Source organism: Mobula birostris, chromosome 4 (genome assembly GCF_030028105.1).
Source record: "Mobula birostris isolate sMobBir1 chromosome 4, sMobBir1.hap1, whole genome shotgun sequence".
NCBI classification, from domain to species: domain Eukaryota; kingdom Metazoa; phylum Chordata; class Chondrichthyes; order Myliobatiformes; family Myliobatidae; genus Mobula; species Mobula birostris.
Window position 1 is genome coordinate 181,030,645 of NC_092373.1, and position 17,382 is coordinate 181,048,026.

Below are 17,382 nucleotides of genomic sequence, written 5' to 3' on the forward strand. Positions count from 1 at the left end.
AGATAAATAGAGTAGATGCTTCCATTTAGCATAAGAACCTCAGAAATAGGAGCAGGAGTAGGCCATCTGGCCCATCAAGCCTGCTCCGCCGTTCAATAAGGTCATGACTGATCTGGCCATGGACTATCTCCACCTACCTGCCTTTTTCCCATAACCCTTAATTTCCCTACTATGCAAAAATCCATCCAACCTTGTCTTAAATATATTTACTGAGGTAGTAGTCTCTGCTGTTTCATTGGACAGAGAATTCCACAGATTCACCACCTTCTGGGAAAAGCAGTTCTTTCTCATCTCCATCCTAAATCTACTGCCTCGAATCTTGAGGTTATGTCCCCTAGTTTTAGTCTCACCTATCAGTGGAAACAACTTTCCTGCCCCTATCTTATTTATCCCTTTCATAATTTTATATATTTCTATAAGATCTCCTCTCATTCTTCTGAATTCCAGCGAGTGCAGACCCAGGTGACTCAATCTCTCCTCATAGTCTAACCCCCTCATCTCTGGAATCAACTTGGTGAACCTCTTCTGTACTGCCTCCAAAGCCAGTATATCTTTCCTCAAGTAAGGGGACCAGAATTTCACGCAGTACTCCAGGTGCGGTCTCACCAGTACCCTGTACAGTTGCAGCATGACCTCCCTGCTCTTAAATTCCATCCCTTTAGACTTGTGATTCCTGTCATTGATTTAAGATTAGGCCCTTTCAAACTGTTTTCTAAATCTATTAGAAAGTAGAGCACCTGTACTTATTGTTTGCAAAGATTAAGCATGTTGATAAACCTCTATAGAAGTGTGGTGGAGAGTATATTGACTGATTGCATCACAGCTTGGCATTAAAACACCAATGCCTTGTACAGAAAAGCCTACAAAAATTAGTGGGTATGGCCCACAACCATTGAGCTCCTCCACATGGACTGGTGTCACAGGAAAGGAGCATCCACCACCAAGGACCGCCCACCATCCAGCCCATGCTCTTTTCTCACTGCTGTCATCAGGAAGAACATCTCTCAGAGCCTTGGGATTCACACCACCACGAACAGTTATTACCCCCCGACCATCAGGCTTGTTGAACCAGAGAGGATAACCTCACCCAACTTAATTTGTCCCATCACTGAACTGTTCCCACAACCTATGAACTCACTTTCAAGGACTCGTGTTTTTGGTATTTATTTAGATATTATTTCTTTTTTCATTATTTTTGTATTTGCACAATTTGTTTGCACATTAGTTGTTTGTCCATCCTGCTGGGTAGAGTCTTTTATTGATTCTGTTGTGTATTTATTGTGGTTGCCTGCAAGAAACAACTTAAGTGTCAAAATTAGCATGCATCAACTACCTTTAAAGAGTTTCAAAATTGACAATTTCTCTTCTCTTCAATGTCCAGTACTTGATGAGCATGAGATGCCTCTGAAAGAATATTGGGGAAAATGATATTATTTTTTGTTCCTACCACAATCTCCGTTCCCTCTTCATGAGCCATCTTTTCTGAAGCGCAACTAGATTACTTTGTACCTTCCAACTTTTATTTGAACCCAGGATTAGCTTTTGTATTTTCCTGTAAACAGTCCATTTCCAGCTTGTGTAAAGCATCTGGACTGTCCCTTGAAACCTGGCTTAGCTCATCTACTTTCTCATTCATACTTTTCCTCTAGTTTTATTTCTAATGCCTTTGTGTTCCACATATTATCTCCTTTAAAACTTGGTTCTGTAACATTCACATCACTGTCCACCTGTTATCTTCAGTTTTCAAAGTGTCATATCCCCTCCTCAGTGCAACACCCCTGCAGCCAATTATTGCTCAAGCGATCAACACTTTGCCAACTTTGGCATTTTGCACAAATATTGCTCCATTATATCATTCCCCACTAAGGCCAGAAGTTGTGAAATCCCTACTGAAAATTTCATTCCTCCTAACAGACAGTTCTTGAAACACCCTTTTTGTGTTATTTGCCCTAACATTTTCAGTCAGGTTTTGACTGGTAATTTGCCTGTGAACTATCATGAGTTTTTAAATGTGTAACTGAGCTATGTAGAGAGAACAGGTTTCTTAGATTAAAAAATAACCAGGTGTTCTGATGTTCTACTTTTCCTCTGGATTCCAAATTTGTATAGTGCACATGCCAAATCTAAGCTACTAAGTAACAGCAATCAGGTCTAGGGCATACATGGTAAGAGTCTGTGAGAAGGCCATTGATGTCCTGAGGAGCTGTAGCTTCAATGTTGAGCAGCTAGGAGGAGGAGATAATAGACTTCTGATACTTAATGAAAAAAAATGCCTATCATTTTGCCCTTAAGTACTTAGGAAATGAGCAGCTTTTATGTAATGTGCTATTAACTTAAAAACTTTGAGAGAGAAGACTTGTTTTTAAGATCATCCTGCAAGTGAAAGCAGATTGACCTTGCATAATTCCAAATGTATTGACTGTTTTCAGATGCTGGTAGTAGAATTAGAATTTCATGATTAAAGTTTGTACTGATTACCAAATCAGCAATGGTTCTGATGCTAACAATTTTAAATGTATCATTTCACAAGCTTTACTCACTTACCAAGTGTGCTACAGCTTGTAATTTGAGACATGTTTATGCTGTTATTCCCCATTCCCTTTCCCCCGTTAGTTTCGCCTCCTTTCCATGACAGATGTATATATGGCTGCAGCTCTCTGAAATTCTGCTTCTGAATGATGTTAAGTCTGATCACCAAGTTAATTTATAAAAAGGGAGAAAAGAGTAATGAGGATACTATTTTTACACAGGATTTGATGTGGGAAGAATGATTGAAGCAGATTTGATTCTAATTTTCAGAAGGGATTTGTGATTGGAAAGTGAAAGTGTACTGAACTATAAGGAAATGGCACAGATGGGCTAGCTCTTGCAGGGCTGCTGCTGATACCTCCCTCTTCATTGAAGCAATTTATTTGTATTGCATTATTTATTATTTAAATGGCTGGGAATATTTCTCTCACAAATGGCAAAGTCTGCAGTACTTTGTATGCTGCTTTCAAAGTGTATGATTCTTTCAGTTCCTGGATGTTCTCTGAGAAATGGCTGTTTCAGTGATGGAAAAACACTTGTTGCAATCAAATCTTGCCAATGATTTCCATGAGGGCTCCCTACACCTCTCACTGTAACTTTGGCCAAAGGCAACCACAGAGGCCCTTGAGGAAAATGTTCGAGTCATTATCCAAAAGGATAGTAGCAGTTGTTGCAATCTTAACTTTTATGTGATGGATATGACGAGAAGACACAGGAGCAGAGTTGGCCTATTGGTAGTGTGTTAAAATAGGGAATTGTGAAAAATGAAGAGGAGTGAGATCAGTTGCTCAAGCACAGTAGGGTGCCTGATCCCCTCCTATGCTGAATGATATCCCTTCAGTTCTCTTACCTCTGACATTATCCAACTTCCTGCTGTTGATGTCAGAGTGGAAGGGAAAAGTTTTTTTTACATTCTGGTATGTTGGTGTGGCAGCAGTGACGTCACTGATTATTAAACTGCAGCAAGAAATGCAAGTGAAATCTCACCACAGCAGCTGTAGAATCTAGAATAAATCATCTGAAATTTTTGAATGCATCTTATGAAGTAAACTTCTCTGGTTCACTAATAGCCTTAAGTAATCTGCTGTCTTTACCTGCTCTGGCCTATATATGACTTCACATTACTGTGATTGACACTTAATTGGCTTCTGAAGTGGCCCACAAACTATTCAGTAATGTCAAGCTGCTGTTTTTAAATCGGATTAGAATAAATTTGTGTTCATCATCCAGCATCTGATTCGAATGTGGCAAAGTGGCTCCAGGCCCAGTTGACTTTGCAGATCTCTGCACGTATAACTCTGGGGTCTAGTGTCTAAATTGGGAGAGCTGTTCTTGACCCACAGTAACCTGACGTACTTGACCTCCCTGTATCATACCTGACAAACAAGATGCTTGACGTTAGATAGATAGATATACTTTATTAATCCTGAGGGAAATTTAGTTTTGTTACAGCCGCACCAACCAAGAATAGCGCGTTAAGTATAGCAATACAAAAAACCCCAACAGTCAAACAAAATGCAAAGCTATGCCAGATGGAAAGTAAGTCCAGTACCAGTCTATTGGCTCAGGGTGTCTGACCCTCCACGGGAGGAGCTGCACGCTGGATGGCCACAGGCAGGAACTACCTCCCGTGCTGCCAAGTGTTGTATCACGGTGGAATGTGGCCGAAATCCAACAGTAAAAAGTTCAATGTCCAGTCTGCAAACACGTTCCTCGATCGTAATATACCCCGGATTGCACCTTGCATTGCAACCTGGGTTTGCTGTCCCATTTGCAACATAGACACACCTGAGGATAGACATTGGTGAGAAGAAGGGTGGGGGATGTTATAGAAATTGGTGGAATACTCCTGGAAGTCTTCAACATTAACGTCAGATTGGGAAAAGGAAACCTGATTACCACTTACTGTTCTCTCTCGTGAGGAGCAACATTGGATAGAATCACTGAATGTAACAGAGGCTTTAGGGCATCAGGAGGTGATTTGCTGCAGCATGTCCAGCCTCTGGCCTCAGGAATTATGTGGCTTGTCCTAATGTTGACAATAGAGAAATTCAAAGATGATTATCCAATTAAGTATGGAGGGTAGGTTGTAAGGCTCTCCTGTTAAAGCCAGTCATGGCCTGATGCAAGTGCTTTTTTTTTAAACTGAGTGTTGAATCAACCAATCTTGGTAAAATTAGCTAGGACCCTGTTTTTCAGTCTTCCCAACGCTAATATACCTCTGGAGGTATTCATGTGAGCAATGTCCAACACCAATCACCTTCAGCTGTTTCATCAATGACATCCTTCAGCCATCAGGCTAGAAGTAGAGAAGTTCACGGTGCAATGTTCAGTTTCATTTGAAATTCCTCAATGTTGAAAGAACCCATGCCTATGTTCACCAAGGCCCATACAACATTAGGGCATGGTCTGATAAAGGGCATGTCACTTTCCTGTTGTGCACATATCAGGCAATGATGTGCTTTAGTAGGAGAGAGCTTCACTACCTACCCTCCATGCTCAATTGTGTTATCATCTTTGAATTTCTCTATTGTCAATGTATGGGTAAGCCGCATAAATTGAGGCCTGTGGCTGGATATCTTGTAGTGAATCACTTCCTGATGCCTCAAAGCCTTTCCACTATAATGTAAGTTCAAAGTGTGTTGGAAGTTCTGTCTTTGTCTGGTGAGTAGCTCCAAGACATCTAGAGCTATTTTCAGGACAAATTAACCGACTTGAGATTGACAGTCTATCTATCCTTAATATTCATTACCCCATCAACAGCACACCATGTCCTTGGCATGTGTCATCTATAAATACACTTACTTCTTTGCTGTTGAGTCTAAACTACAGAGCACTCTGAGGGCATTCAGGATATACTCCATGGAGAGTGGGGATAGGCAGCACATGCCAGCTTTACCAGCAAAGCCCCTATTCTGAAAAAGAAATGTAAAACCAAAATGTGTCCACAAGTTCCTGAGCAGGTTTGCACTTTTTATTTATATTTTCCTCCATTTATCTTTGTATTTTCACATATTGGCAATTTTCCTTTGGCTGTTTTTTTTTTACCATAAATTAATTATATTGATTGATTGGGTGGAAGGAACATTTCCCCTCCTTTTAAGCATGAAACCTGTTATGATTCCAACATAACCAAACCATAATTCACTGCATGATCCAGTTTCAAAGGTGTATAATATGTTAAACTGTTCAGAATTTTTCATTCTGAAGCAGAATGAAAGTACATTTATTCACTTTATTATGTTTCTTTTTTGAAACAAAAGACCATGACTACTTTGGGAATGTTTTTATAAAGTGCCACAGTAAGTGAGTAGACCTACTCCATGGGGTGGAGTAGCTTTGCAGGATTTTCCTCCTTCTGTGCGAATGATTTTGTTCTTCTTGTTCTGCTCAGAGTGCTCTGTGGACACATTCTTATTCTGACTTCTTTCCCTGTCCTCCCTTTCACACTGTCAACCCAAAATGTTGACTGTTTATTCATTTCCATAGATGCTGTCTGACCTGCTGAGTTCCTCCAGCATTTTGTGTGTGTTACTGTAGACACTGGCGCAATTAATAATTTGCATTTCATAACTCAGACTGCAACTGTTAATAACTTTAGCTCATTGTTTTCTGACTCTCCACCTCAGTATTGATTAGTAACCACATTAATGGACTGAGTGTCCCTTAGTCTGGTTTGGGCAGTTAACTTTTATACATATACTGTGCTGTCATTTGGATGATAGTAATGCAGATACGTTCATCAAGGTTTTTGAATTCCTGAGAGAACTGTAATAATGTACGTTCGTTTCAAGCCTTGTATTTCAAAAAGCATTCTGTCAAGAAAGGTCAATTTGGAGTGTGCCAAGGCAGCAGATTATGTACTGGCATCAGTAAAGCTTAACCAACATTTGTGTTTGCTTTTGACTCTAGGCATTCGTCCTCCTATTATGAATGGCCCCATGCATCCACGCCCCCTGGTGGCACTGCTGGACGGCCGGGATTGCACCGTAGAAATGCCTATTCTGAAAGATGTAGCAACTGTGGCTTTCTGTGATGCACAGTCCACACAGGAGATTCATGAAAAGGTGAGTACAGCAATATTTGGATTAAATAATCTTTGAATGCGTGACAATATGAAATTATTATATTATCTTACAATTAAATGTAACATCAGTTTCGTCTTCACCATCTCTAATTTTGTTTGCACGTTGTTTGCCATTGATAACTCTGCTATTACTCTGAAAGGGTTGTAAAGCCTTAAAATAGAAAATACTGTATTACTCAGCCAGACAGGCAGTATCTGCGGGACGGGAAGCAGTTGATGTTTCTCTTTCCACAGATGTGCTGTGACCTACTATTTACAGCTTTTTATTGTGTTGATCTTTCTCAACCCTGGTAGCTTGTCTGACGTCTAGGAATGTGGAAATTTCCAAAAGATAAATATTGGGAACACTGAGGTGGTCATAATCAGTCTTTGTCATAATCCTCATTGCCTTGCTGTTGACTCCATCCCTTTCTCTGACAGCTACCTAAAATTCAACCAGATTCTGTACAGTCTTGGTGTCATAAAGTATTTAACCAGATTCAGGAAGGAGGGAAGTTGCATGTTCTTCAATTTGAAAAGAAATTAAGTGGCATAGTGGTTAAATTACGTCCACATCCCAAAAGTGTGTGGTTTGATGGAGTAATTGGCTACAGTAAGTTACCCCTACCGTGAAGGTGAATGGTAGAATCTAGGTTAGTTGATTAGAAGATGGGACAATTTTTTAAAAATTGAATTAATGTAGGATTAATGTAAAATGACTGGCTGATGGTTAGTGCAAACTCAGTAGTCTGAAGGATCTGCTTCTGTGCTGTATTACTCTATAACCCTGTAATCAACCAAGACAAGCTTTGGATCACATGTAAAAGTGGTTTATTTTTTCTTCCTTACATTATTGAAACCTTATCCAGTTTTTGTTACCTTCCAGACCTGAATAGTCCAGTGTACTTTGAACTGCCATCCCTCATTCCAGTCTCCATAGAGTTCATAGAACCATAGAAATGAACAGCATGTAATGGATCCTTACAACTCACTTTGCCCATGCGAATTGTGATGTCATCTGCTCACATTAGGTCTATATGTTTCCACTACTTTCTTATCTAAGTATGTACCCAAATGCATTTTAAACATTATAATTGCATCTGCTTCCACTGCCTCTTCTGGCAGATCATTCCAAATTTTCATCTCATGTGCCTCAGATCTCCTTTAAATTTTTCCTCCTCTCACCTTAAAACCTTTGCCCTCTAGTGCTGGACGTCCCTTCTTGGGGGTGGGGGGTGGGAGGTAAGATTTTGGCTGTATTTTATCTGGCCCCTCGGTTTTATAAACCTTAAGTCACACTTCAATGTCATTTTCAATAACACATGTTTGTGAGGTTGCATTTTGATGAGACAAAATCGGATCAGGAATTTCATAGTGAATGGTAGGGGCAGAACATTGCAATTACATAATTCCTTGAAAATCGTGTCAAATGTAGTCAGGCTGGTGAAAAGGTGTTTGACGTGCTGGCCTTCAGTCAGGGAATTCAATACAGCAGTTCGGAGGTCAGGTAACAATTGTACAAACTATTGGTGAGGCCGCAATTGGAGTATTGTGTTCAGTTTTGTTTACTCTGCTGTAGGATGCACACCGTTCAGATGGATAGAGCATGGAGATTTACAACATGTTGCTAGAACTTGAAGGACTGAGTTATGAAGAGAAGTTGAGCAGGTTAATGAGGGGGTGATATGAAAGAAGAATATAAGATCATGAGGGGCACAGATAGGGTGAAAGTGCATTTTTTTCCCCAATCTTGGGAGATCAAGAACTAGCAGATTGAGGTTTAAGGTGAGAAGGGAGGGGCATTTTTCCCCCAGAGGGCAGTACGTATATGTAATGAACTTGATGAGCTGAGAGGAAATGATTGAGGCAGGTACTTTAGCAACTTTTAAAAGACATCTAGACAGGTAGATGGATAGGAAATGTGTGGAGGAATATAAGTAAAATGTGGGCAAAAGAGACCAGTTTAGATGGCAATCTTGGTTGGCATGGACAAGTTGGACCAAAAGACCTGTTTCCATGCTGTAATACTCAGACTCTTAATCTTTACAACATCTTCCACAAAGGACTTTCTTTAATAATGATCAGGTAAACTACTTTGATGCCTTAAGGGCATTATATGAAGTAGGAGGGTTGTTTATGAGATGAGAGTCTCATTATTAATAATTCATTTAGTAGTTTGTTTTTGTAACATCACACAGATCTCTGTGGTGAATTAGAAGTTTCTTAAACAGAAAAATACTAAATATAGCAGTATTTTATCTGTATTTCTCTGTGTCACTAATGACTTTTAATATAATGCAACAAAGATTAAAATTAAGAGCTCCCCGGAATTCATACAGTAATGTTTTGATAATTAAAATGCAAGACGGATAAAGACTGCATAATTCAAAGCTCAACCTTCGGTGTTGTGAATCTTCACGTGAAGAAAATCCACAATTGCACTTATCATTGAGAAAATCTAAAATTGGTTGATTTGAAAATAGACGTGTGACTGTCAGCAAGTTATGGGTGAAATGTAAGCTATGCATAGCAATGTCGGACATGTCAGGAATGTTAGATGAGAGTAGTCATCAGCAAAAACAAATCTTCCCTGATTTTCACTAAACAAAGTTTTTACCTTAATATCAGAGAGGAACAACATATTTAAAGTATTTTTTAAAAAGTGTAAATGTTTTTGCAAATGATTAAATGCTTTGTAACTTCACATTTTAAATGTCCATGTGGATTCAATACTGTGATCCTCTGCGACAGGATATTGTTACTGCAGTAATGGCTCATAAGTTTTGTTCTCTCTGTTAGTGATTACAAATTGAAGTGCAGATGGTAAGAAAGCAACAATTGCATGAATGGCTTCTATTGTGTGTGACTCCACATTGCTCATTGAGCCATCTCAGCTGGAAAAGTCTAAATAGAACAATGGTGGAATCATTGTTCACTTCGCTGCCAACTTCACAGAAAGCATGTTAGCAAAAATTGATTCCAACTTTATTTAAGATATAGAAAACACAAGGAGGCAAATAACAGGGATAGATTCAAATTGTCTCTGTGTGAAGCATGTAAATGCAGAACATATTTTTGAAAGAAAACAAGTTTTTGCCTTGTATTTGTGATGATGAGTGAATGAGGCAGACTCTGTTCTTCTCACGGATAGGCTCATGAAAGGAAAAAAAAAAGAATGATTGTGGTTCATTTTATCATAATTAACATCAACAGTGTCCAAGCAATTTCTGACAGAGGGCCCAAGCTATATCTATAAATTTGAGCAGGTTGCTTGCAAAGTAGTTTGTCCACAGTGGTAAATTTAGTCCTGAGAAGAGAGAGAAGGGCAACTTTTCATTAGTTCATTTTAAGGTACATTTTTGATGGAGACTTCTGCAAAACTAGCAGTTGATGTCAAGTGTCCTGAACTTGGAGTTGGGCTTCAGACATTCATTATTAGGACTAATGGAATAGTGTCTATATCCTAGCACAGACTGTGCAGGCCATCACTCCCCTCATGATGTACAATTTACAGCCAGAAGAGATGTGGTGCATATCCAACTCCTAAGCTGCCATAGAAACCGAAACCATTCTGCACTTAATCTGGAGATCCAATGAGGATCTCCACAGATTTGTTATGTATCAATCTCTGAAGAAAGTGGGGAAATGTACCTAATGTTGCTGTCATTGTGTGACTTCCTAACTGAAAGACCATAATCAGTATGGATCGGAAATAGCATCTCCACCTCGCTGACAGTTAATACTGGCACGCTCCAAGGATGTGTGCTTAGCCCACTGTTCTACTCTCTCTACACTCATGACTGTGGCTAGGTGTAGCTAAAATGCCATCTATAAATTTGCTGACGATACAACTATTGTTGGCAGAATTTCAGATGGTGTCAAGAGGGCATACTGCAGTGAGATATATCAGCTAGTTGAGTGTTGTTACAGCAACAACCTTGTACTCAACATCAGTAAGACTAAAGAACTGATTGTGGGCTTCAGAAAGGGTAAGACAAGGGAACACACATCAGTCCTCATAGAGGGATCAGAAGTGGAAAGAGTGAGCAATTTCATGTTCCTGTGTGTCAATATCTCTGAGGATCTATCAGTGCAGTTACAAAGAAGGTTATATTGCATTAGGAGATTTGGTATGTCACCAAAGACACTAGCACATTTCCACAGATGTATCCTGGGGAGCATTCTAACTGTCTGTTATACAGGGGTTACTGCACCGGATTGAAATAAGCAGCAGAGAGTTGTAAACTTAGCTCTGTCCTGGGCACCAGCCTCCGTCGTTTCAGGACATGTTTAAGGAGCAATGCCTGAAAAAGGTGGCACCCATCATTAACACCCCCCCCCCCACCCCCCGGTCACTCAGGTTATGCCTTGTTCGCATTGCTACCATCAGAAAGGAGGTACAGGAACCTAAAGACACTCGCTCAACAATTCAGAAACAACTTCTTCCCCTCTGCCATCCAATTTTTGAATGGACATTGAACCCACGAAAACTACCTCATCACTTTTTAATTTCTATTTTTGCATTACTTACTCAACTAATTTATTTATATATCTAATTTTTGTCACTATGTATTGCTTGCACTACTGCTGCAAAGACAACAACTTTCACATCATTTGCTGGTGATATTAAACCTAATTCAGGTTGTGTTGTCTGTATTTGTGTGTGACTCTGTCCTCTCGTGTACTGGAATGAGGATGTTATCCATCTCCTTCAGGAATGTATTTGCCAGGAAAGTCTGGTGCGAGGCAGCGTGATTGGTTGATATTCAGTCCAAGTATTGGTGTAACATGTAATACTGTTTACAGAAACTCTCTGAGACAGGCATCAACAGTTGCTGGACGGTCATCAGTTGCCTGACTTCCATGGAAGGTGCTGCCTAAAGTCGAATAGAATCATAATAGAGCATTGCGGCCCAAACAGGACTTTCGGCCCATTGTCTGTTATAGCATTGGGACAGTTTGTTTGACTCAGTTCATTCATTCTGACCCTGTTACCTAACTGAGCTAGAGTACAGAGGACTGGTTCATTCCCAGAGACCTGCTGAGGCCTGGTGCAAAGACCATAAGGCATAGGAATAGAATTACGCCATTTGTGGTGGTCAGAGTGAAGAGTTCGATAAAGTGCTCCCCCACTCTCCATCAGGACTCAGATGTAGAGGAAGCACACATCAGTTCCAGATTCAAAAGATGAACCAGATAGACTTGCAGGTGACGTGTTGTCTCACCTGGAAGTACAGCTTAGGGACCCTGCATGGCAATGCTTACTGGAGTACACGGAGGGAGATCAGTGGAAAGGGATGAGTGGACAAAGGGAGTCATGTAGAGAATGATCCCTATGAAAAGCAGGGTGTGGGAGGAAGGAAAGATGTGTTCAGTAGTAGGATCCCATTAGAGATGGCAGAAGTTCAGAAAAATTATGTATTGGATGGTAGATAACTCAAGGACACTCAAAGCTGCTGCGCAGGTTGACTCTGTGGTTAAGAAAGCATACGGTGTATTGGCCTTCATCAATCATGGGATTGAGTTTAGGAGCCAAGAGGTAATATTGCAGCTATATAGGACCCTGGTCAGACCCCACTTGGAGTACTGTGCACAGTTCTGGTCACCTCACTATGGGAAGGATATGGAAACCATAGAAAGGGTACAGAGGAGATTTACAAGGATGTTGCCTGGATTGGGGAGCTTGCCTTATGAGAATAGGTTGAGTGAACTTGGCCTTTTCTCCTTGGAGCGATGGAGAATGAGAGGTGACCTGATAGAGGTGTATAAGGTGATAGGCATTGATCATGTGGATACTCAGAGGCTTTTTCCCAGGGCTGAAATGGCTAGCACGAGAGGGCACAGTTTTAAGGTGTTTGGAAATAGGTACAGAGGAGATGTCAGGGGTAAGTTTTTTACGCAGAGAGTGGTGAGTACATCAAATGGGCTGCTGGCAATGGTGGTGGAGGCGGAAACTATAGGGCCTTTTAAGAGACTCCTGGACAGGTACATGGAGCTCAGAAAAATAGAGGGCTGTGGGTAACCCTAGGTAATTTCTAAGGTAAGGACATGTTCGGCACAGCTTTGTGGGCCAAAGGGCCTGTATTGTGATGTAGGTTTTCTATGTTTCTATGGGACCCTGTGCCTTTTATGGCAACTGGTGGATGGATCGAGGGTAGATTTGTGGGAGGTGAAGATGTGGGTGAGGACAGCATTTATGGTGGAAGGGAAATCTGAAACTGTGACTGTTTATTCCTCTCCATAGATGCTGCCTAACCTGCTGAGTTCCTTCAGCGTTTTATGTTTATTGCTCAAGATTTCCAGCATCTGCAGAATCTCTTGTGTTTAGGAAGTTTAGAATGATCAACCTTTCTGTTTTCTTCAATTAAATGACAAGTGACATGATGTTTGTCATGTCAGGAACCGAATTATAACAGACTATGCCTACAGTATTGTTTTCCATTTAACATTAGTAGCTCTCTTGATCTGTTGAAGTTAAGCATTCATCATTTGACCACTATAGACTACTTTAACTGGGCACCCATCTCCTTTGTAGAAATGTAATCCATCAACAAGAATTGTAAATATATTTATAAACTGAAATAGATGTTATACATTTTATCTTTTCAGCACTTATAGCCATAAGGCACTCAGTGGTGAAAGATCTTTTTCCATTAATATTCAGATCACAAAATAAACAATAAGGTGTTCTGTAGAAGACAATTAACTTTGAGCCGTTGGCTTTGCCTACTGGTATAATTTCCTGATCCATGGTAAAGCATCTATTAAATTTAAATCAGGCTCCAATTTGCAATGTGTGCTCCCATTTTGTATAAGTTAATAAATTGTTCTGCTCTGCCTCATGATAGAAAACTTGCATGTCTTAAGTACAAGAGATTCTGCAGATGGCTAGAAATCCAGAGGCGCGCACACAACATGCTAGAGGAACTTGGGAGGTCAGGCGACATCTATGGAGGGGAATAAACAGTCAACAATTTGGGTGGAGTACCTTCATCAGGATTGGAAAGGAAGGGGGAAGGAGTCAGCATAAGATGATGAGGAGAGGGGAAGAAATACAAACTGGCAAGTGATCGGTGAAGCCAGGTGAGGGAATAAGGTGGGTGGGTGAGGGAGGGTGGTGAACTAAAATGCTGGGAGGTGATAAGTGAAAGAGGTAAACAGCTGAAGAAGGAATCTGTTGTGAGAGAGGAGTGGACCATGGGAGAAAGGGACACTAAAAAGAGGTAATGGGCAGCTGAAGAAAAGAGAAAGAGCCAGAATTGGAAATGGGAAAAGCTAGAAGGGGGTTGGGAGAGGGGGAAATTATGGGAAATTAAGAAATCAATACTCTTTCTATCAGGTTGGAGACTACTCAGACGTCATATGAGGTGTTGCTCCTCCAACCTGAGATTGGCCTCATTATGGCAGTAGAGGAGGCTATGGTGCAACATGTCTGAATGGGAATTAGAATTAAAATGTGTACCCATGAGGAATACCTGCCTTTTGTGGTGGATGGAGCAAAGGTGCTCGATGAAATGATCCCCAGTCTACGTCAGGTCCCAATGCAGAGGAGCTGGATGCAGTAGAATAACTGAACAGACATGTCCTTAAAATCGTATTTTCAAAAAGGTGAATTAATGCGATTTTCTGTTGGACTCCCCTGTGGATCAAGTATGAGGGTCAATGTTCTGATAATTATTCAGCACCCTGCATAACACAACAAACAGGAGGTCTGTTCGTTGGATAACAGGACTATTGAGAATTGTTTTTCTTTATTAAATTGGTATCTAATTCATTCATTCCTGTATAATTTGGGGCTTATCATTCTCATTATCATCTCCAGTGAAAGCAGCTTCAACTGGCACTTCGTGGTTTCCTGCTAACCGTGCCTGAATTAAGTGGTTGCTTGCTTGCTGATGTACAGTAGTTTTATAATTTAATATTTCAGATCAGATGGAGTTGAAAAATTATTATATTTAAATGTAATTTATGACTTCACGTCATGAAACAAAAGGCAAGTGCTTAAAGGATCCTGAAATTAATACATTCTCTGCACTTGACAGTTTTGGAGGCACTGATGGTGAGACTGGTAATTTAGCTGGACAGTAAGTGGGTTGAGTTAGAACCTCCTGTAGTATCTATAATGAGGGCTCATATGGATCAAATGTTAAACTAATTTCATAAAAACAATGTAAAGGAAAATAGGATAGTTGACCTTTCATCAGAACTGTATAAAGTTAGAAAGCAGACATACTTTTAAAAGACAAAGGAGGAGTAGAATGAAGGATATTTGTAACGTAGGGACCAAGGTTGTCCAAGTGACAAGATGCTCCATTTGTGCTCTTTCTGTGGGGAAGAAATCAAAATCTGATTGCGTGACTTCTGCCTGTTCAACCAGGAAAGGTGACCATGAGCTTCCATTTGCCTGCCTGACACAAGTGGTAAAGGCTGAGAAAAGAGAATGAAAGTTTCTTGACAGCTGCTAATTTGCTAGTGGAGATGCAAATAGAAAAGAGAGGATAATGGACATTTCTAGAATTGAGGTGCAAAATGCTGCTGTTTCTAAAAATCAGAAATACTAGGAAATACAAGAAAATTCCAGCAAGCCAGGCATTTTCTATGGAGAGATTAAAATGGAGGTAACTCAGATAGCTCAGAAAGACAGCTTGGTTGGCATGGATGAGTTGCCTAAAGGGTCTTTTTCTGTGCTGTATAACTCTAACTTTACATGTTGTTCATCTATATCAGGACTGCTGCCCTCCCAGTTTTTCCAGTTTAGTATATTGTAGTCTCGTCTACCTCATTAAAAACAAAATGTAGGTTGGGCAATCACTTTGCAGAGCACTTCTTTCTGTTCAATTGGCAAAGATGACCCTGAAAGTTAAATCGCTTTCCAGTTTAACATCTCCCACCCACTGTCAATCTGACCTCTAACTTTGACCTTCTATATTGTTCAAACGAAGTCTGGCTTATTCTCTTCCATGGGACTCAACATTGAATCCAACTATTCCAGATAAGCAGTTTTAACAGTTTATGCTAGTCCTGAATATCATCAACCAATAATCTTAACCCAGTTTTTTTTCTGCCTCCCCAGATGATGATTTTTTTCATTCCATTTTGTTTCAGATTTCCAGCAACTGCTGTGTTTATCTGTGTTCGAGTGGTTTCTCTTCTTCCTCTTTCCTCTGAACTTTTGTTTACACCTCTCTCAGACAGATTACTCCTGTAAACGAATCTTCGTACTCTTCTCAGACACCAATCTATCTTAAGCATTGTCTCTTGGTATCCACCATATTAAAAATATTCCCTTGTTCTCTTCACTTCATTCTCTTCTGCAGTTTAAAACATGCCTGATTGCTAACTTTTCTCATTTCTGATGCAAGGGCAAGTACTGTACTTAAAGCTAATTGTTTCTTAGTTGACAGTTTCCATCTGACCTTCAGAGTATTTACAGCAGAAATTTTTTGCTTTTCAAACACTTTTCTGATATCCAACATCTGTTGTACCTTTGACTTGTTTATCAGAATTACTGAACAGACTCAGAATGAAAGTGTATGTTTTAAAGATTGTGTATTCCAGTTAATTGGGATACATTGGGACCAGTACCTTCTGGCTCAATAAAGCAGCTGCCCCAGTTAGCTGATGTTTACTGGAAATAGCTACAGTATTAAAAAGACAACTATCATTTAACTGATTAATAGTTTATGTACTGTATTTAAACAAAATACGAAACAAATTAGAACACTACCAATACCTCTACAGTACTATAAAACTATACTGGTTCCTAATAATTATCGATGGAGGAATTCATTTGTTGTGTCCTTTTGACTGTATATAAACAAAATCAGCGCAGACACCAAGTGCAGATGATGAACTGCCTTCATACAATGTTTTTAGACAATTACATCCTCAATCTTCATTGTAACATTATTGATATTTTCAAGTTGTTCATAATTTTTAACTTGTTTAGTGAAATCATTTCATTTTTAATCCCAGCCATTTCTGGCATCTTCAGCCTGAATGCTTGGAACTGCTGTGAACAAAACAGTTAAGAATTGTCTTGCTGCTTATTTCTCGCCAGCTATCAGTTGCAAAAATCACTGCTTTTTAAATGCATGCAAATGATGCTATTTAAAAACTGATTGCTGTCAGTATTGTCTAAAAGCCACACAAGTGCACGTGACTGACACTACTTAGAAATTTTTTGCCGCCAGCCTCCAGCCCCAATTAAACAGCATAGTATCCCAAATAAACAAAGAATCCCAGCTATTTTCTCAATTTTAGTTTAGAGGGGTTTAGATGAGTGATGTAGGGAACTAGAGGACCTTGATTTAAGGTAAGAGAGTTGAAGGGGATCTGAGGGGGATCCTTATCACCCAGGGAGCAGTCAGTTCGTGGAATAAACTGCCAGAGAGTGTGGTGGAAACAAAATTGCAAAAAGTGTTTAGGAAGGGTTGGGCTGAGAACTGGATTGCATAGGTAAAGAAGGCAACGGGCCAAGTGCTGGAAGATAGGATTTTAGAGCATAGAATAGTAAGCACAACATGGAAACCAGCTATTTGGCCCACAGTTTCTGTGTCAAAGACTATACTAAATTAAACTAATCCCTTCTGCATAATCCATACTTTAAGGCTTCCTAAACATCACTACAACATACGTTCCCAACACTACTACTGGCAGCCCATTCCAGGCACTCTGTGGTGTGGGTGTGGGGGGTGGGGAAGAGTGGTGTGAAAGAAACTTGCCCTGCATAATTCCTTTAAACTCTTATGTTCTCACCTTAAACATGTGGTATTTCACATGTTAAA

General features: G+C 40.0%; 1 protein-coding gene across 1 annotated transcript in view; it reads left to right on the forward strand.

The window, feature by feature from the left end:
- LOC140196810 (C-terminal-binding protein 1-like) overlaps positions 1-17,382 on the forward strand; it is a 227,511-nt gene that overhangs the window by 189,860 nt on the left and 20,269 nt on the right. The window contains 1 exon segment of the mRNA XM_072256629.1: positions 6,442-6,596. Coding sequence (XP_072112730.1) covers positions 6,442-6,596 — 155 coding nt within the window.